The sequence below is a fragment of the Thamnophis sirtalis genome, unplaced genomic scaffold, assembly GCF_051295495.1.
Source record: "Thamnophis sirtalis isolate CommonGarterSnake01/CBP01778 unplaced genomic scaffold, rThaSir2_p1.2 scaffold_15, whole genome shotgun sequence".
Taxonomy (NCBI): Eukaryota; Metazoa; Chordata; class Lepidosauria; order Squamata; family Natricidae; genus Thamnophis; species Thamnophis sirtalis.
In genome coordinates, this window is record NW_028261395.1 from 36,753,149 (window position 1) to 36,774,042 (window position 20,894).

Below are 20,894 nucleotides of genomic sequence, written 5' to 3' on the forward strand. Positions count from 1 at the left end.
CTCAGGAGCATTTTGCAAGCCTCCCAAACCCCCTGTACATCCATTTTTGCAAAGGGGCTGGGGTTTCAGTAGGCCAAAAATGCTGTATTCAGTGTATAAGATGCACCCAGATTTTCACCCTCTTTTTTTGAGGGGGAAAAAGGTGCGTCTTATACTCCGAAAAATACAATACCTGTACTCAGTATAAAAAGAAAATGAAGCCGATTGTGAGAACTGTTGAAGACTGGACTGATTGAAGAGACGTGGAATGGCTGAGGTAAGTAGAACAGCTTTTATTGCAAAGGAACAGCAACTAGAATAACCATGTACAGAGTTCAACACCTCGCCCTGCTTTACAGCTATTTATACGCGAGCTGTCAAGCAGGGCGACCAATGGAAAAGGTGCAAGATTGGCACTCAGCCAATCCGGTCACAAGTCGAGGACTTAACAAGAACCTCTTTCCTTTTCCTCCCCCTCCACATGTTGTCTGGTCATTTGCTGAAAACCGGAAAGATGAGAAGCTGCCCATCACGCCACTGAATATGAAACCCAATGTGAAATAGCCACATATTTGCTCTTTCCAAAACCAGGCCATTTTCTTTATAAGTGGAAACCAGGGGTCCAGTCATTACAGTGGGGGGAAAAATAGACTACAAACAACCAGAAGGCACTAAACTTCTACCCCAAAACACTCATAATCGGATGGAAGAAGCTATGGGCTGGCAGGATGTTAGAATTGCCTCAGAATAACAGATTTGGAAGTGTTTGGAAGTCTTCTAGCCCAACCTCTGCTCAAGCAGGAGACCCTATTCCAGTAATGGCAAACCCACTAAGCACAGGGTGCCCAAACCAAAACATGCTTGCTGGGGATACCAAATTAAGGCAGGACGTTAACAAAATTATCTCAGCGACAGAGTACACTGCTTTTTGGGGAGGCCCTAGATCCTGTCCTTGTTGAAAATAAGGACAAAAAAAGGTCATGCCTTTGGTCAACAAAAAATCTGCCCGCAAGTGTTCCCAGAATTATAGGAGGCAGCCCTTTTGGAACTCGGAGCAGCCATCTACCTACCGCCTATTTTCAAGGCACAGATAGGTCCCAGGACCGCCAGCCCTTTCATGACAGAAACCGTCAACAGTCCTTCTCTAAATGTCCCTATCGCAGAGGGTCCAGTTCCAGACCCTTCAGATGTTATAAATGACCATCAGTGGACGGCTCCCATAGGAGGGTGTCTCCAGCTGTTCCATGCCCAATGGGAGTGGATCACGTCGGACCAGTGGGTCCTTCAGACAATACACATAGGTCTAACATTAGAGTTCGTTTCCCCCCCCTCCCCGACACTTCCTTCGGTGTCCAACCCCCTCCTGTCCGGTCAAGAGGGCTACTACTTATTTATCGCAAAGTACCAACACGGCAATTTAACCTGAATAATGAGGTTTTACTACCTAATATAATGATAAACAAGGCAGAGTTCAGCTAATTGTTCTAAGAAAAATGTGATAAATGCACTTTTATGGCCACTTTTTTCTACTTTTGAAATATCACGTTTAGCAACAATAAAAGAGAAAAATGTTTATAATATTATTTCTCAAATTTTCTCCCTCTCTCCCTTTTTTCCCTCCCTCCCTCTCTCTTTCTCCCTCATTCTCTCTTTCCCTCCCTACCTCTTTTTATCCCTCTCTCTCTTTTGCTCCCTCCCTCTTTCTTTCCCTCCCTCCCTCTCTTTCCCCCCCTCTCTTTTCCCCCCTCTCCCTTCTCCCCCTCTATCTTTCTCTCCCTCTCTCCCTCCTCTCTCTCTTTCCCTCCCTCCATCTCTCTCTTTCCATCCCCCCTCTTTCTTTCCCTCCCTCTCCCTCCCTTCTCCCTCTCTCTCTTTCCCTCCCTCCTCCCTCTCTCTTTCCCCCTCCTTCCTCTCTCTCTTTCTCTCCCTCCCCCCTCTCCCTCCCCCCTCTTTCTTTCCCTTCACTCTCTCCCTCCTCCCCCTCTCTCTTTCTCTCCCGCCCTCCCTCTCTTTCTCTCTCCCTCTCTCTCTTTCCCTCCCTCCCCTCTTTCCTTCCCTCCCTCTGTCTCCCTCCTCCCTCTCTCTTTCCCTCCCTCTCTTTCCTTCCCTCCCTCTCCCTCTTTCCATCCCCCTCTTTCTTTCCCTCCCTCTCTCTCCATCTTCCCTCTCTCTCTTTCCCTCCCTCCCTCTCTCTTTCCCTCCCCCTCTCCCCTCCCCCTCTTTCTTTCCCTCCCTCTTTCTCCCTCTCTCTTTCCCTCCCTCTCTTTCTTTCCCTCCCTCTCTTTCTTTCCCTCCCTCTCTTTCTTTCCCTCCCTCTTTTTCTTTCCCTCCCTCTCTCTCTCCTCCCTCTCTCTCTTTCAGTCCCTCCCCCTCTCTCTTTCCCTCCCTCTCTCTCCCTCCCCCCTCTCTCTTTCCCTCCCACTCTCCCCCTCCCCCTCTTTCTTTCCCTCCCTCTCTCTTTCCCTCCCTCTCTCCCCCTCCTCCCTCTCTCTCTTTCCCTCTCTCCCTCTTTTCCCCTCCCCCACTCTCTCCCTCCTGCGGGATAAATGCGATGGAGCTGGGCTGGGGTGACAGAATGTGTGCCCATGGAGAGACTTTGAGTTCCACCTCTGGTACGCATGCCATAGGCTCGCCATAGGCTACTGTAGGTGATAGGAGAGATCAAAAGTTCTCAAATCATAGACAATTAGAAAAACTAACATGGTATATGAAACCGTGGATAATAAGTCGCAGTCATCCAAACCATCCAAACCTTCAGGAGCAAGGATTAGATCAGACTTTTTTTTGTCATACTATACATTCTGCCTTGAAAATTCTTCATGTGTCCCATTTGATAAATGAACATTCTTAGGCGGGGTGGGGGGGTGGGAGGAAGATTATTTATCTGCAATTTGCCTGATCAGTCACCAAGTGTCGTAACCATGGTAGTGGGGGGGGAGGTGTACCCTCTCCTCCTTTTCAGGCCATCCTTGTCTTCCCCTTTTCCTATGTGCCGACTGACTCAGTCTGACAAGCTTTGCCTCCTGGCTGAGCGAGAAGCTAGAGGAGAGAGACTCGGAGGCTTAGGAGGGCGAGATAGCAAAGGTAGTTAGCTGGCTATGTTTCAAGCAGGGAGCTGAGATTTTTCTCCTGCTGCGTTGCTGTGGATAAAATACCAGCAACTTGGAATTAAAGGAGATGGGAGATATAGAAGAGACCCATCCTTGACCCATTGCCCTGAAGTTGGGGGGGCTGACAGGGATTTCAACAGGACCCTGTCCAAAACGCATCCCTGGGCATGCAAGGATGTTTCCCACTCTCCTTTTAAACCAGGGAGGGAAATAAATTGAAAAATCTCTTTATCTGTTCCCCTGCAGTTCTAACTGAGGACTTCAGCTGCCTTTAACCAAGTGCTGCTTGCCAACCACCTGCTCTTGAAACAGAAAGGAGAAAGAGGCACGCCGTTTTTATTCATTCTGGAACCCCACAGGTCAATTTAGGAGGGAAATAGAAGTGTAGAAGGAAGCAGGTATCTCAGCAAGCCATCCGCAGCTCTGAGAACTGTGGGGATAGTTTCAGGCTAGCTTTCCTGCAAAGAAATAACCCCGTTTTCTTGCCTCTGTGTAAAGTGGGGGTAAGCCTCTAAAAAGGAAACATGGAGCATCCCTCAACTCACTACTGAACCATCGGTTCAACTGATACCATTGGAGAAGAAGCTGCGAATTAACCACAGCATGGAAAACGAGGAAGGTAAGGGCCTCTTCTTTTCTTGGAAAACCTGGTCTGTTTATAGTTTGTTTCAAAGCCTGCTAAAATCTTGGCATTTTGTTTTCTCAAGTGACTAATTCAAAACCTGTAAAATCAAGGAGTTACCCGAGATCTGGCAGCAATCCCAAATAACTTCTTTCTTACATTTTGTTTTTCCCATGTGGAGAATATGCGCTTTATTGTTGGAGAGAGACGGAGAGAGTGTAAGTGAAAAGAATCCACCCGTGTTTGTTTTCTTTTGGTTTTGGAACTTATACATTCTGGAGGCTTGAGAAATCTACATGTTTCTCCCACCCATTTAAATTTAAATTAAGTTACGGTATTTTATGCAATTTCTCATTCATACACTTTCCAGGGCTGATTAGGTTGCTCTTGGCACATGCCATTCCAGGATAAACTTGAGAGTATTGTATTCTTGGGTTATTTGAGGCATACAGCTTAAAGCATTCCCTAGGAACATCTGCTAAAACTACTGTATCTGCTGTCCCTCTAGCACCCTTCCAACACCTGTTGCAGGAAATGGAAGAGGGGGAAAAGAAAGTCCATTCCATGTACATTTTATTAATTAGAATATAAGGATAAAATCTGAGAAGTTCCAAAATGTAAAACTGTGGCAATCCATTCTGGTTGTCCATCCATGGAGTTTCATCACGTAGCTCTCCTAGAATTGAACCACCGCAAGATCTAAGTCCTTTTGAGATTAATTGGGGGGGGGGGATAAAGATCAAATATTTCTCTTTCCCAGATGTTTTCTTTTTGCATGGCTAGAGGCAATAAAATTGTTTGCTCCTATCACAGCCATGTTTTTGGGCGACTCCATAAAACTAAACCCTTTTGGCTTGTGCATATAAACAGGATAAAAGGTATCATTTTGGGAACAATGAGTAACCTGCTTTTGTGAGTGCGTGTGTGCGTGTATGTGTGTGTAGCATCTCCCTTCCTGTCTGCGTGAGGATCTATGTGTTTCTTATCATCTTCTGGACAATAAATCTTGACACTTTTTAGATTCTTAATTTCATGCTCAGGGGCTTGCTAATAACACAAGCACACAGATAACAACTTTATTATAGATCAGATACTTAGTCTGTCTCCCTAGGGAACACATGCACAAAAATCAAGCTCTTATGTGTATATCTGCTCCAGACTGTCAATGCAAGGCATTTTCCTCCTGTCTTTTAGTGTCAATGGAATTTTGGCTACCCTCTTCCCAATCTTGAGATTGGGGCTTCCCAATCTTCTCACTGTTTATATAATGGCTCTGTCAAGCCTGAGAAATGTTATTCTTGCCTCATCCACTTCAGCGCTTAATCTTTCCACCTTCATGAAGAACGTGCATCTTTCATTAGGTTGATTTTTCTCTTAAAATAAACGTTTGATCTTGCTTGGGGTATCCAAATGGCTCCTATGTCCCCTGGTTTTAGATGTTCCTCTAGCTTTTTTCTCAAGTTGAGAGAGTTTCAAAGGTGCCAGCTCTTCTTGGGATCTCAGTTTTCCAAGAAGGATATGAAAACTCAAAACACTTGCTAACCAAAAGGGTGGCAATCTACATGCTATGGCGGTGTTTGAAATTGCACTGCTAGCATTTGGTGTCGGAATCAATTTTTCAGCAAATTCCCCAAATCGGTCCCAAATCATGCTGCCAACCCATTTTGCCACCACTGATCCAATTTGTGCATATTTTCAGAGAGATTTTTGTTCCCATATTTAAAAATGGCACACACTGTTATTGCACCTTCTCCTCCCAGTAATTTCTCTATCCTTCTGATGGCATCATCATCTGTGGCCAGTCGGGACAATTTTCAGCCCTTAGTCCACGGAAAACTTCCACCTTTACATTAAAGGTAAAGGTTCCCCTTGAACATATATGCTAGTCATTCCTGGGGGGGGGGGGTTGTTCATCTCTGTTTCAAAGCCAAAGAGCCAGCGCTGTGTTTTTTTTTCAATTTATTTTTTATTTTCCATTTTCATAACATATAATCACATGTATTACATAGATAATATCATATTGTATTAATTGATAATTACGTGAGTTCATCTTGCCATCAACTCCCAGAAAGAAAGAAAAAAACTAAGAAGGATAAGAACTAGTTATTGGCTCTTCTGCTCTCCATACACCACTTTCTTCTGCCTCTCTCCTCCCCCTCCTTACCTCCTTTCTTCCCTCCATCATCCTTTTCTACTCTACTTCCCCCTTCCTTTCTCCTTCTCCTCTCTCCTCTTTCCACTCCTCCTTATTCTCCTCCTCTTCCCCCCCTTACCCTCTCTCCTATCTCTCTCTTCCTATCTTTCTTCTCTCCTCTGCTTCCCACTCTTCCTCTCATTCACTTGGTGTAACAGAGCCAGCGCTGTTTGAAGACATCTCCATGGTCATGTGGCCAGCATGACTAAATGCCGAAGGTGAATGGAACGCTGTTACTTTCCCTCCAAAGGTGGTTCCTATTTTTCTACTTGCATTTTTTTACATGCTTTGTAACTGCTATGTTAGCAGAAGCTGAGACAAGTAACGGGAGCTCACTCCATTACGTGGTGCTTGGGATTCGAACCGACAAACTGCCAACCTTTCTGATCAACAAGCTCAGCATCTTAGCCTCTGAGCCACCACGTCCCTCTGCCTTTAACTCCCCATAATTCCTATGTTCACACAACTTGTTATACCCAAAGAAATAAACCTTTTTAAAGGTTGGATGTCCCCCTTCACATAGCATGTTGACACGATAGTCAAATTCCCACAATAACTATAAAGGATCCAAGCTCCTTAAAGTTCAGTCTAGTATACTGAATCTCCTTTTATTCTAGTCTAGCGTACTGAGTAGCCCACATTTTTGTTTTCTGCAATGGTAGGCTATTCGTGTAGACCAAAGATAAGATGAGTGATTTGCATTAAAGCCCTACAACTAGCTTGTAGTTTCTAGAGGACCTCAATGCTTTCATATTGCAGAGAAGCCCACTCTCTTCCTCCTTTTAGCTCAGCACATATTTTCTGTTCTAGGGGGGATGCATTTCACACGTCCTGGTTTTTGGGACAAAAAGATGACTCATTTTTCTCTCTGGCAACTCCTCTGCAGAAAGCTGCTGTTTTCTTTGTCCCTACTCCGGGCTCAATATTTTAATTGGGAAAAAAAGTCCCATCTCCAGATGTGATCTGGCTGATTATGGCTGACGTCTTTTAAAAGTCTCTTGGCACAACTACAGTGTCGAAGCATCCTATCTGAGAGATGGGAACAGCTGTGGTCAAATCTCATTACATCTTCAAATCTAGCACAAAAAAAGGAGCTGTAAGGAAATCCTGAATACACCTTGATTTATTTATTCTCAACCAAGATCCAAGAAAATATTGGGAAGCCAATGTCAGAATTGAACTGCTTAAATCTGACACTAGGTTTAATTTTCCAACTGATGGAGCAGAAGTCAGAGAATCTCAGCATTTTCAAATGGCATGTGGACTGCAAGGAGGGAGCTGGCAGGTGAATGGTTACAAAACCTCTGAGATGACAGCCCAGGTATCAATAAATAAAGGCTACCTCAGTATGAGCAACAAAGGATCAAATACCATTTGAATGACTGGCATATTTATTGGGTTACAAACCTGTGTTCTCAATCTGCTGCCCTTCTTCAAATAATCTGTAGCATATAGGAGATGGCAAGAGAAGTATTCTGGAGGAGGCTTGATAGGAGAAGGCACTCATAGATGTGTGCAGACTAAAAATCTGTTTTCAAACAGAACAGTCGGCTGGGCTTCAAAAATTTCAGCAACACATTCTCTGCTCGGTTGCTGGGTGGATGTGGCCATGGTGGGCGTGGCCTAGTTGGCCTCCTGCACCACGGGGGAAAGGGGGCATTTTCACCTTCCCCAGGCTCCGGAGGCTTTCCTTGAGTCTCAGGGAGGGTGAAAAATGCTTCCCACATCTCGGGAAGTCCTCCGGAGGCTGGAAACAAGCTCGTTTCCATCCTTCTGGAACTTCTGGGAGGACTATTTTCCCCCCTCCCCGAACCTCCGTGCGGGCCCTGCACGACTTACCTAACATCCAAAATGGGCTCTGTGGAGTCTCCGGAGAGGGGAGGGATGGGCAGGGCCAGTCAGGGGTGAGATTTGGAGGTTCTCTGAAGCAGCCATAACATTAGCTACAGGTTCTCCCAAACCCAGGCAAACCTGTAGCAACCCACCTCTGAGAACAGTCCCACATAGATTTCCATAGAAGTATGTCCCGTTTCTTATACTCTTAAGTCCAGATCAGTTACTCCAAGTTGAACAATTGCAGCCTTTAGTGTTTCCTTTTTAGGTTAAATAATTATTCCTTTAGGAAGAAAGTTCTGAAAACAAAGGTTATGTGCTGGTCCTTCCTAAAATACTGCATAGTTCAATTAATTTTCAAGTATTTTAAAATGTTCCCATAGAAGAGGATATATGCAGGCTCAAAGTGGAACTGTGGAGTTCTTGGCAGTCTCTGTGGTTGTTTCTTTACAGATGTTGCCTTACCCAACTAGGTAACGCCATCAGTGCAGGGGAATATGGTTTCTTGCCTATTTACATGCAGCTGTTTGTCTTGGCAGTTTTGGGGGTGGAGGTGTTCCTCCTTGGTGATTCCTTGATTAGATTAATATTGCTTTTTGCTTAATGGTTTATATGGTGCTGATCCCTGCTTATCTGAGTATTGCTGCTACAGTGGCTATATTGTAGTCTTTTTGTTTCCTTGTTAGGTTTTCTTATTGTCTCCTTTGAATGGTGGGGAAATGTGATTTATCTCTACATGTCTATAGATGGCTGATTTGTCTAAATGTCAAACTTCCATGAATTCTCTAGTATTTTTGGTTTGGTTTAGTCTAAATTACTAAAGGATTCGTAGTTGAAACTGTGGCTGAATCTGTCCATGTGTTGTGAAATTAAGGAGTTTTCATTATTGTCTTCTGAAAGCAGTTGGTGTTTTTAGATGTGTTCTGTAGTCTTCTACCTGTGGCTGTTGCAGACCTGCTGTATATTTCTCCATGAACCCTGTATTTTCCTCTTCTTGGGCTACTGGGTTATTTTGCTTGCTTAAAATATTTGGGAGAGCTTTAGTTGGTTTGTGTGCTACAATGATGCTGTATGGTTCTAGCAGTCTGTCGGTTGTTTCTGAGATGTTTTTGAAGTATGAACATGTTATCCTTTTCACACATTGTACTGGTTGTGTTGTGAGGCACTTTTTTGATAAAATTGTGTTGATAACCAAGATGTTGCATAGTCTGCTTCCTCTGGTTCCTGTTTGCCACAGTGTGTTTGTGCTTCTCTGAGTTACATTCATATATAGACCCTCTTGTTAGAGGTTGAGTTATTACTTTGGTAATAAGGAGCACTAGGATACTACAGGTTGCTAACTTTGGGTTTTGCCAATTAGATACGTTCGATGTTATAGAAATCGGTTATATATATTATTAAATAAAAGTAAAAAGTTGAAGTTTTATGTTACTACCTTATTCTACTGTACCAAAAAGAGTCAGAAGTCAACACCTTTTTTTCTTTTCTCTCTTCTCCTTCTCTCTCCATTATCTTTAATTTCCTTCATACGTTTTTTATTTTATATTTTGAAAAACCAATATGTGTTACTACAGGATACTACAGGTTACTTTCTGGTAGACTTGGGTTTCCATTTGTCATTGTGTCCTGTGCTGATGAGTTTATTTAGAGGTCAATACAAGGCATGCATCCATAGTTTCAGGCAGTGGTGAAATTCAATTTTTTTTACTACCGTTTCTGTGGGCGTGGCTTGTGAGCGTAGTGCAGCTTAGTGAGCGTGGCTTGGTGGGCATGGTAGGGGAAGGATACCGTAAAATCTCCGTTTCCACCCCACCCTGGGGCCAGCCAGAGGTGGCATTTGCTGGTTCCCCAAACTACTCAAAATATCTGCTACCGGTTCTCCAGAACCTGCTGGATTTCACCCCTGGTTTCAGGCCTTTTTTACTAATTGTTTCTTATTATGATGAAGAGGTTGTCTATATAACAGATCCATACTTGTGGCTGTATCCATGGGAGTGCTGTTTTGACACTACACTGCAGCCTCTGTCATGAATCCTATGAGTGGTGATCCCATGGATGTCTGATTTGTTGGTATATTTGTGCATCCAATTGAAACTAAGTAGTGCGGCAGAGGATGATGGCATCCATAATGCTTGGTATTTTGACCTTAGTTTTATTTGGCTAAGTTGGGTGTGTTGCAGTGGTGAGTTCCTACCAGGTTGGACCACTTCGGACGAACCGGTAGTGATTTGGTGGCCTGGGTCGCTGGAACCATTGGCGCCACCATCTTGTTTTTCAGTTCTGTGCATGCACAGAACAGTTTTAATTGCACTGTGCATGGGCGCACAGCGCACATCAAGCTCACACACGAGCGAACCAGCGGTAGTGCCGGCCGGAACCCATCCCTGGTGTGTTGTGTAGTGTTTATGCGGTGAATTCTTTCACTAGTTCTGGATCGGTGGACATGAAGAGGGTTGTGTTCTGACCCAGCCTTTGCAAGCAAAGAGAAACCACCAACTCACAAGTAACACAAACTCTTTTTTTAAATTTAGATCAGGGCAGTCTTTGTTCCCACTGGATCAACAAAGCCAAAAGTAAGTAGTCACAAATGAAAGTCTTTTCCCCTTCTAAAACAGGGCCTGAAGCGGTCTCTGTTCACAAGAGAACACAAGATAAAAAGTTCTTTCAAGCATTAGCCAAGCAGAAGTAGTCCCTCTTCACATCAGCTGAGGCAAATTCACTATTATTTCCCAGCAGGGAGATTCCGTTGGCATCTCAAATATAGAGCAATTAGTTCCAACAAACCTGGTTCTGGCAAAGGAATCTGACGTGATTGATGTACACTGGAAAATGAACTGTTGTCTGCCACGACTGGCCACTTCCAAAACCCCTACCATTTATTTCCCAGCCAGGAAGGGGCTCTCCTCTCCTGTCTTCTCTAAGCATATGTGACTCTGGGATGGGCCACGTGTTAGTGAACCTGCGATGATAATTTTATTTATTTATATATTTACAGCACATACCCCTGTTTCCCTGAAAATAAGACTGGGTCCTGAAAATAAGCCTGGGTCTTATTTTCTTTTGGGTCCCAAAATCAGATTAGGGCTTATTTTTGGGGGAGGTCTTATTTCCCCCCCCCATGTACAGGAGGCCCACTTCTGCTTGTTTGCAGTGGGGCAGGAGGCTGCGAGGCGTGCCAGTGCCACTGCCATGGGGAGTGTAGTTGCCCCATGTGTCCTGCATCAGCTTATCTCAGAGCCCCCGCAGCCAGGCCACCCACGCCCTGACACCTGCCTCCCCTCACGGCTGTGGCACTGACACACCGCTTGGCCTCCTGCTCCATTGTGGCCGTGAGCAAGCAGAAGAAGTGGGCCGGTGGCCACGTGGGCTCCTGATGCACATAGCTGCTGGTGCTGCTACTGAGAAGCAGGTGTTGGGTCGTGGATGGCTGGCTGCGGGGGCCCTGAGGTAAGTGAGTGCGGGGCACATGGGGCAGCTATACTACCACCCTGCCTCGTTTTGTGGCCGTAGCACTATGAGCAACATGACGGAATGGGTGGGTGGCTGCACAGGCTTTTAGGGCTAAATTTGAGTGTAGGGCTTATATTAAGCACACACATATAAAAATATGCTACGGCTTATTTTTGGAATAGGTCTTAGTTTCAGGGAAACAGCGTATATGACCACCTATCTCATATAACAATTCTAGGCAGCTCACAACATTCACTAAAATACAGCTAAAAACAAAACTACCCTTCTCCTCAGGAACCAAAGCAAACAGCCTCCCAGCTCAACTTCCATCCTAATCCAATACTTGAGGTGGAAAAACCAGGTTTTCCAGCCCTCTTGAAATCTACAAGGGTACAAATAATTCTTGGATCGATTGAATTAATCATGCACCTGAGCAATATAGTCTTATTCCAACTCAGATAAGAGATGGTCTAAATAAATGATCTTTCATAGGAGAACCCCGCTAGCTTGGAATAATAGCCTTTTATTAAGGAGGTGTTTCAAAGTCTCTTGATTTGCTGACTGAAAATAACAAAAATGGAAATCGTTCTGCTTACAAAAAGTGCTCTGGCTAAGTTCCAGGTCTCATACTGTGATCTCTTCATGCGGACAATCATAACACAGTTCACTGAATCAAAAGTGTGGGTTCTGGCAATCTCCACTCAGAGTAACTTGATTTTTTTTTTAAATCATCCTTCTGTGGACAGAGTTGTACCACAATTTCTCCAGAACTGATGTAATATCCCATGTGAAACCTTAAAATTTGGACCTTCATTCAATGGATGCAGGGGCCAAACTGAGATTTCATCAAGCAGCTAACAGAACAAATAACCTATTGTTCTGAATTGCTCCCTTGTTCCGAAATCTGATTACAAACAAATAATTGTTCTGAATTGTTCCATTGTTCTAAAAATCTGTCTGGGCAATATATGTCCTTTGTGTTGTTTAATCTATGTGATTAGAGATAGAACATAAACAGAAAGTGCATGTTCTGACGTAGGATTCACAAAATCACGAAGTAGACTCCTTGTCCTGACAAAACCCCATTTTTATTAAGCTAATGTGAATTCCTCTCATTCACATCCTGCAAAGTCCCAGCAAACAGTCTTTTAAGGGTGAATTTTACAACCACAGACCTTATCAAGCTTGGAGAGCTGCCAGGCCGATATCTTCACAATGCTGTACAAGAAAATACTTGCCAAGGAGTCTCTGAGAGTTACGAACAAATCTTCACACTAATGAAACAAAGAAATGGTCTCCTGCAAACTCCACTCCTCTTTTGCTCCTCTTCCCTCTGGGAGGGGCCATTCACCATCCACCTGTTGCCTTTACTCCTGAGTCGGCCCTTGTTCCTTAACTGTTCCCTTCTCCTGGCAGCTCTGTGCATGCGCACATCGGGAACAGACTCCAGCTGTTCTTCCCCACTGAACTCCGACTCCGAAGGCCGCTAATAACTTTTGGACGGCTCTGGCCCCATCTCTGCCTCCAATGCAGTGCACTCATCAGAGCGTTCCCAAGACTCCAGGACTGGTCCATGTTCCTCCCCAACCTCTGAGTCTGCCACCAGCTCCGCTGGCAGGCCACAACAGTGCACAATGAAAAACCATGAATGATATTATTATGCAGTTGATGCAAATTGAGACGAATGGATGCAAAGGATGAAAACCCATCAATTACGTAGGCATTCAAGAGGATCAGATATGTCAATTATGTACATTTGGATTGAACGGAATGGGTGGGGATAATGGATGTGGCTCATTCTTCAGGAAGAACTGAATTTGGCAGGCATATTCTGTGCTGTTAGACCTTGGAGTCTAAAGAAGGTTTTTTTTTCCCAGTTTTTCCCCACTAGACTAATTATGCAAAATGAGTTGATTGACTGATTCTAAAGGTTTCCTATAACATAAGTGAATGAAATTAATTTAACCTCTGTGTACGATAGTGTCTCTTTGGGGCTAATTGAAGTCTGTGGGAGTTCCCTGGGTCAACTGTCTATTTTGGTGGGTATTTTATTGGTTTATCTATTTACCCAATTCATATAGTCATCTACAGTATCTCACAAAATGTCCATTCTGCTACATACAGCACATTAATCTTCTAAGTGACCCTATGTTGTGGAAACATCATTTTTCTTTCTGATAACCAGGTGGCATTATGTTTAATCCTTTTCACTTCAGGGTAGCTTAGCTATCGAGAGCCTAAATGCAGAGTGGGTAATTTCAAGGGTTTCAGCAACTACAAACCATCTCTGAATTAACAAATTCAACTTTTCCTTGGCATTCATTATTAAAAGAGAATATCATATGCTACAAACTGACATTTTCTTCAGAGGGCTTAAAATAAGAGGATAGAAAAACCTCATGCTTGGAAAATAATTGCTTTATTTTCCATAGTTTTGAAAAACAATCCATGGCCACTGAGATGTGGGTGTCCCCCAAGCAGAGGTGGGATTCAGCCGGTTCGAACTGTTCATCCCACCGGTAGTGGCAATTACAGAGTATCTTATACTCCGAAAAATATGTATATACATCAATGGTGGGTTGTAGGCGGTACACCGCGGTACGGGCATACTGGAGCCTGCCCAGAGCACCAGATACCATTCTGGTATGATGCTCCGGAGGGCCCAGCCGCCCACCCAAGCTCCTTACTGTTCTTTTAAGTCTTCAGCACTTACACGCATGGCGCGTACAGCAGCTGGGCGACGCTCCGCTGAGCAGCTAGAGCATCGTGGAGACTTGCAGAAGTGGTAAGATGCATGCGCGCACTGCGCATGTCCATGTGGACACCGCTGGGCCCGTTCCAACTGTACCGGTTGGAACAGGATCCGGAACCCACCACTGATATACATGTGTATATGTGTAGCACGATTAAGCATATTTCTGTCTGATCTTTCCTTCTAGCCAGCTTTCTCCCCCAAGCACTGAGATTGGGAGAGGTTGGAGCCCCAGAGATGGTTTGATTGGATGCATCAGGGAAACGGCTGCTCCACTTATTTAAAAGTAGGGCTGGACCTTTCTGTTTTTTTTTAACCTAGCCCTTCTTAACATTCAGGACACACCAGGGGTGGGTTTCAACCGGTTCGTGGCGGTCCCTGCGAACCGGTTGGTCGGCGAACCCGGAAGTAAGTAACTTCCGGGAACGGCGAAGGGCGCACCCGCCTGCGGTCCTTACCCGGTTTTGACGAGTTCTGCGCTTCTATGCATGCGCAGGACGCATACAGCGTCTGCGCGATCCTCCAGGAGCAGCTGGAGCATCGCGCAGACGCTAGTATGCATGCGTGCACCACGCGTGTGCACGAGGACGCCGCCGGCCCCGTTCCAACCGAACCGGTTGGAACGGGGCGAGAAACCCACCCCTGGGACACACATAACATACTTTCATACTTCAACTATCATGTTACAGGGATTGTGGTTCTTTTGGTTTTGAATCTGGGCAACAAAGGTGATGAGGGAGCTGGAGGCTAAAGCATACGAAGAAGGGTTACAGGAATTGGGTTTGTGTAGTCTAGTGAAAAAAAGGACTATGAGTGACGTGATAGTAGTCTTCCAATATTTGAGAGACTGACAAGAAGGGGAGTGGGGGTCAACCTATTTTGCAAAGCACTAGAACAGTGTTTTTCAACCTTTTTTGTGCAAAGGCACACTTTTTTCATGAAAAAAATCACGAGCCACACCACCATTACAAAATGTTAAAAAAATTTAACTGTGCCTATATTGACTATATATAAAGTGTTTTTCCCACGGCACACCTTACACTATGTCACGGCACACTAGTGTGCCGCGGCACAGTGGTTGAAAAACACTGCACTAGAAAGCAAGGCAAGAAACAATGGATGGAAACTAATCAAGGGGAAAAGAAAACTAGAACGAAGGAGAGATTTCTTAACAGTGAGAACCCAAAGGTGCTTTTTTTCAAAAGGCAACTGAACTATCTTGTTTTTTCTTTGAAGATGTTTCACTTCTCATCCAAGATGTTTCTTCAGCTTTGACTGGGTGGTGGGGAAAGATTTATACTCCTTGCATTTGCATCCTTCTAAAGAGTCTTTGAGGCCACCTGGAAGTTTATCAGTGTTGTCAGGGTCATCTGAGTAATGCAAATGGGTTTAGAGTCTTCTTGGAACTGTTGAAAGGATTGTGTTGTAGCCTGGAGATAGATGATGTCATATCTCTCCCCCTCTGTTGAGAGATGTTCAGTTTTGACATAGATGGCCTCTTTGACCCCTCTCGCAAACCAGTGTCCAAAATGTGGACTTTGCTATCTTCGTAAGAGTGGCCTATGTCTTTTAAATGCAAATGACCAGCTGTCTGCACGGAGTATAAATCCTTCCATTTCCCACCATCCAGTCAGAGCTGAAGAAGCTTCTTGAATGAGAAACTAAACGTCTTCAAAGAAAAATAAGGAAGTCCAGTTGCCCCTAAAAAAGCACCTTTGGGATAACTATGATCTGGATGACTGAGAATCTCCATAGACATCTAACAGTGAGAACAATTAGCCGGTGGAACGATTTAACCTTCAGAAGTTGTGGGTGCTTCATCACTGGAGACTTTCAAGAAGAGACTAGACAGCTGGAATGGTATACAGCAGTGTTGGCGAACCTTTTCAGCACTGAGTGCCGAAAGGGGGGTGCATGCGTGCATGTGTGCCAGAAACCAGAGAGCAGCTGTCCAGTGCTCATGCACATGTTGGGAAGATGATCTTCTGGTTTCCAGTGCATGCATGCGCACCGGCCACCTGGTCTTCTGGTTTCTGGTGTGCATATACACCGGCCAACTGGTCTTCGTGCACACATGTGCACCAGAAACCAGAAGACCAGGTGGCCAATGGGCATGCACGCGCCGGAAACCAGAAGATCATCTTCCCAGTGCACGCATGCGCACCGTAAGGCTGCTCTTCCGGTTTCCGCTGCTCCTGCACATGGGAAGACCAGCTGGCCAGCACGCCGGAAGAACAACAACTGATGGCTCGCGTGCCCAGAGAGATGACTCTGCATGCCACTTCTGCCACACGTGCCATAGGTTTGCCATCACGGGTATATAGGGTCGTCTGTTTGAGTAGGGAGTTGGACTAGAAGTCCTCCAAGGCCCCTTCCAACTCTGTTATTCTGTCTTCCTTCTCCTCCGCAGGTGTCATTCCACATCCCACCAAAAGCAGCCCACCATTCTCTAAGAACACGAGCCATGGCGAGACCTACAAGGGGAACTCCACCTTCTCCCCCTACTATCAACATTCTTCTCCAGTAGCATGCATGTTCATCGTTGCCTATGCCTTTATCTTTTTCATGTGCATGATTGGCAACCTGTTGGTGTGCTTCATTGTGCTAAAGAACCGGCAGATGAGAACAGTCACCAACTTCTTTATCCTCAACCTCGCGATCAGCGATGTCTTGGTGGGGATTTTTTGCATGCCAACCACACTGGTGGACAACCTGATTACAGGTAAATGAAAAGCGAAAATATTCAGAGAATATCGAAAAAGGGGAAAGTGAAAAGAAATGCTAAGATTCCCCCCCAAATATTTAGGGTTGCCAACTAATTTACAAGAGGATGGGCTTTGAGGTTTCATGATTTTGGAGAACATCACTAGCTCTGATATGAATGTCTTAAAATTTTAAATTATGAAATGAAGTAATGCAAATTTTCCATTAAAAAATTATTGTTCCGACAGCATTTGATTTGATTTGAAAGTGCAGCCTTAATTTTGTAGCTTAAGTCAGCTCAGGTGCCAGTGGCACAAATACTAGTTTTGGATTTTATACACAGGTTATACCATATTTTTCGGACTACAAGACACACAGGTATATAAGACGCACTAAGATTTTGAAGAGGTAAGTAAGAAAAAAAAGTTTTTGTCTTCCCCAGCCCCCAGGATCACTCTGCAGGCTTCAACAGGGCTGGGGGGGGGGGAAGGCAAAAACGCCCCCATTTTGTGAAAAAACACGCTTGCAGAGTGCTTCTGGGGGCTGGATAAAGGCAAAAATGGGATGCAGTGGTGGGGCTTCGGGAGGCCAAAAATGGCTGTATTCGGTGTATAAGACATACCAACATTTCCATGCTCTTTTAGTGGGGGGAAGGTGCGTCTTATATTCTGAAAAATATGGTAGTTGTAAAACACCGTAGGTATATTACTTGCCTGCATTTGCTCGGAGGTGGTGGTGGTGGTGATGGTGGTGGTGGTGGTGGAGTAAAACATTTTACTTTTGTGATTAACTTGTATGAAATCTTTCCCTGGAGAGGGCATAATTATGAAAAGTGATGGAACATGTAGTTTGGACCTTGAATCGGGACTTGTACTTTTGTCTTCTTTCTGAGACATTTATTTATTTATCTAATTTATATAACTGCCCATCTCAAAAACAAGTGATAAGTGCAGCGGGCAATGAAATTATATTGCTGAATGGCATCATCTATCTAATCTATCTAATATACTCATGTTGGAAGCACCGAGGGGCTTCTGGATTGAAAGGATTAGCCAGTGACATCTCTGTTGTCCATGGCAAAGGACACCCTATTGGGCACCAGGCAGATGGAGGTAGGTTTTTCTGCGGACTGGGGTGGGTGTGGTTTCATATGCTGCCTGGATTCTGTGTGTACATGGATGGGGCTTTGCTCATTTGTGCGGGGCAGTTTCTGGCGGGCTGCAAACCAGCACCAGTCTGTGGCCTTTATTCTTATCTAGGCTTCACAAAATCATGAAGCAGACTCCTTGTCTCGACAAAATCCCTTTTTATTAAGCTATCACATCCAGCAAAGCAATAGCAATAGCAGTAGACTTATATACCGCTTCATAGGGCTTTCAGCCCTCTCTAAGCGGTTTACAGAGAGTCAGCATATTGTCCCCAACAATCTGGGTCCTCATTTTACCCACCTCGGAAGGATGGAAGGCTGAGTCAACCCTGAGCCGGTGAGATTTGAACCGCTGAACTGCTGATCTAGCAGTAGCCTGCAGTGCTGCATTTAACCACTGTGCCACCTTGGCTCTTATTCCCTAAGGGAAGGGCCATTTACCATCCACCTGTGCCTTTACTCCCAAATTGGCCCTTGTTCCTTAATTGTTCCCTTCCCCAGACTCCAAGACTGGCCCTTGTTCCTCCTCACCCTCACTGTCTGAGTCTGCCACCAGCTCTGCTGGCTACTGGGTGGCCACAACAACCTTGGGGACCACTGGCCCAGGGAATGCCCACTTGGGGGTTCCTTTCATGTTCCTGGCATGAGTTGGAACGAAGAATGAGAACTCACCCCACCCCATGGCAGGTCTCAAACGCAGGCTTGTCAAGCCAGCATCTTAACCACATGAGCCACTATGCTCCTATCTATCAAATAGTGAAAGTCTTATAGACTTTGCTTCATGCAATGATACAATGACTGTAACTGTGAAAATGAACGACACAGAGATGGAAAACAGTGAGCCATTTAACAGAGGTGTTAGATGGAGAATTTTGCACATAGGAAAAACATAACCAAATGCCTAGAAGCCGTTAGTTCTGTCCAGGGTTATGTCTATTGATTAGATTTGTCTACAAAGCTTATCTTGACTTTTGTTTCCAAATTCCAGTGATCGCTTACAGATGAGTGTCAGACTTTCGAAAGCAAATATTCTGAGGAAAGGTCTAGATTCAAATCCCTATTTGAGTACAGTATGTACTTGATAGCTTTGGATTTGACATTCTCCGTCTCAGCTCAATTCACCTGATACGGTTGTTGTTGAAAGAACATTAAAGAAGAATCTCTTGTAAGCCCTCTTGAGCTCTCAAAGCAAAGTTCAGCTATAAACACAGTAATAAATACATAAATAAAATCAATGTGTATCTGATGTTCAGAGAGTGGAAGGTGAACCTATAACGAAATACCTAAGAAAACAGGTAGGGTATCTATCCATGGGTTTCTCTATAGGTCAATCAACGCAACCATAGAATTAAGAATGAGGCATCCGGATCCCGAAAATAGATTTGGTCTGCTCTCTATTGCAGGCTGTAGTTCATCATGAGGGGCTGCAACAATTTCTAAATCCACAGATGTTGGGTTATACAGAAATCAAAGGTGTCATTTGAAAATCTCTGACTCTAGTATGTCTAGACTCAGGGATGTTTTTCAAAACTTTTAGCAACCGATTCTCTGCCCAGTTGCTGGATGGGTGTGACCTACTCAGCCTCCTGTACCATGGTGGGGGGGAGTTTTTGCCCTCCCCAGGCTCTGGAGGCTTTCCTCGAGCCTCCAGGAGGGTGTAAACTGCCAGATGTCTGGAACTTCCAGAAAGACCATTTTTCACCCTCCTAGAGCCTCTGTGTTGGCCCTGCACTTAGGTGGCATCCAAAACAGGTCACGTGGAGATTCCTGGGAGGGGCAGGGTGGAGTGGGTGGGGCCAGCCAGTCCTTTCAACTACTGGTTTGGCAAACCCAGAGGTGGGTTCCTACCAGTTCGCACCAGTTCGGTAGAACCGGTTCGTCAAATCTACTGAACCAGTTAGAAGAGGTTCCACCAGAAAGCAGGCCACACCTACAGAAGAGGTTCCAAAATTTTTTGAAACCCACCACTCTCTCTCTCACACACACACACACACACACACAGAGAGAGAGACAGACTCACACAGAGAGAGAAAGAGAAAGAAAGGAAGAAAGAAAGAAAGAAAAAAGAAAGAAAAAGTGAGAGAGAGATGAAAGAAAAAAAGGAAAAAGGGACAGAGAGACAAAAGGAAGGAGAGAGAGAGAGAGAGAGAGAGAGAGAGAGAGAGAGAGAGAGAGAGAGAGAGAGAGAGCACACATGGCCGGCAAGCCACTCCCACAAAGGAGGCCACACCCACAGAGTAGGTTTGAAAAATTTTTAAAATCCACCACTGGGCAAACCAGATGTAAAATTAGCATCCGGTTCACCCAAACCGGTCCGAGCCAGCTGAATCCCACCCCTGTCTTAACTCCCATATTTGTCAGTTAATTTCTACGTAGCCACAAGAGGATGAAGTCCAACCCTTCTTCAATGCTGTTGAACTTTATCCAATTTTACATGAGCAGGAATCATCAATCCAGGACGACCCCTCAGTTACAGACCGGTTGTGTCTGGGGCATTGCTACCCCACCCAGAACCATGAATCCCCAGATACAAAGGAGCTGCGTCCCCACAGTTTTACTAGCTGAAGTTAAAAGAAATTCAGCTTACGTTTAAATAGCAATAGCACTTAGACTTATATACTGCTTTTTAGTGTTTTACAGCCCTCTCTAAGTGGTTTACAGAGTCAGCATCTTGCCCCCAACAATGTGGGTCCTCATTTTACCCACCTTAGAAGGAAGGAAAGCTGAGTCAATCTTGAGCCTGGTGTGATTCAATCTGCCAAACTGCTAGCAGCCGGTGATCGCACAGACTAGGCCTTCTCTGGATCCCATCTGCCAGCCAAAGTCGGCTGGCGACCCCCCCGGGGGAAAGCCTTCTCTGTTGCAGCTCCAGCCCTCTGGAATGTGCTCCCCGTGGAGATCCGGACCCTTACTACTCTCCCGGCCTTCCGCAAAGCCACTAAGTCCTGGTTGCTCCGGCAGGCCGGGGGGCTGTTGAAGTATCCAGCCCCACAGTAACTATGAATGTTGTGTATTTTAAATTGTTGTTTTGTCTATTTATCCCCTTCCCCTTTTTATTGTAAGCCGCTCGGAGTCCTTCGGGAGTGGGTGGCATACAAGACCAA

The 20,894-nt window shown here is 45.0% G+C and overlaps 1 protein-coding gene across 1 annotated transcript in view; it reads left to right on the forward strand.

The window, feature by feature from the left end:
• Positions 1-3,165: 3,165 nt before the first annotated feature.
• The window catches only part of NPFFR1 (neuropeptide FF receptor 1), a 34,824-nt gene continuing 17,095 nt past the window's right edge, over positions 3,166-20,894 (forward strand). The window contains exons 1-2 of the mRNA XM_087702096.1: positions 3,166-3,708; positions 16,351-16,662. Of these exons, the coding sequence (XP_087558222.1) occupies positions 3,693-3,708; positions 16,351-16,662 (328 nt within the window). The 5' untranslated portion in view covers positions 3,166-3,692. The remainder of the gene's footprint in view (positions 3,709-16,350; positions 16,663-20,894) is intronic.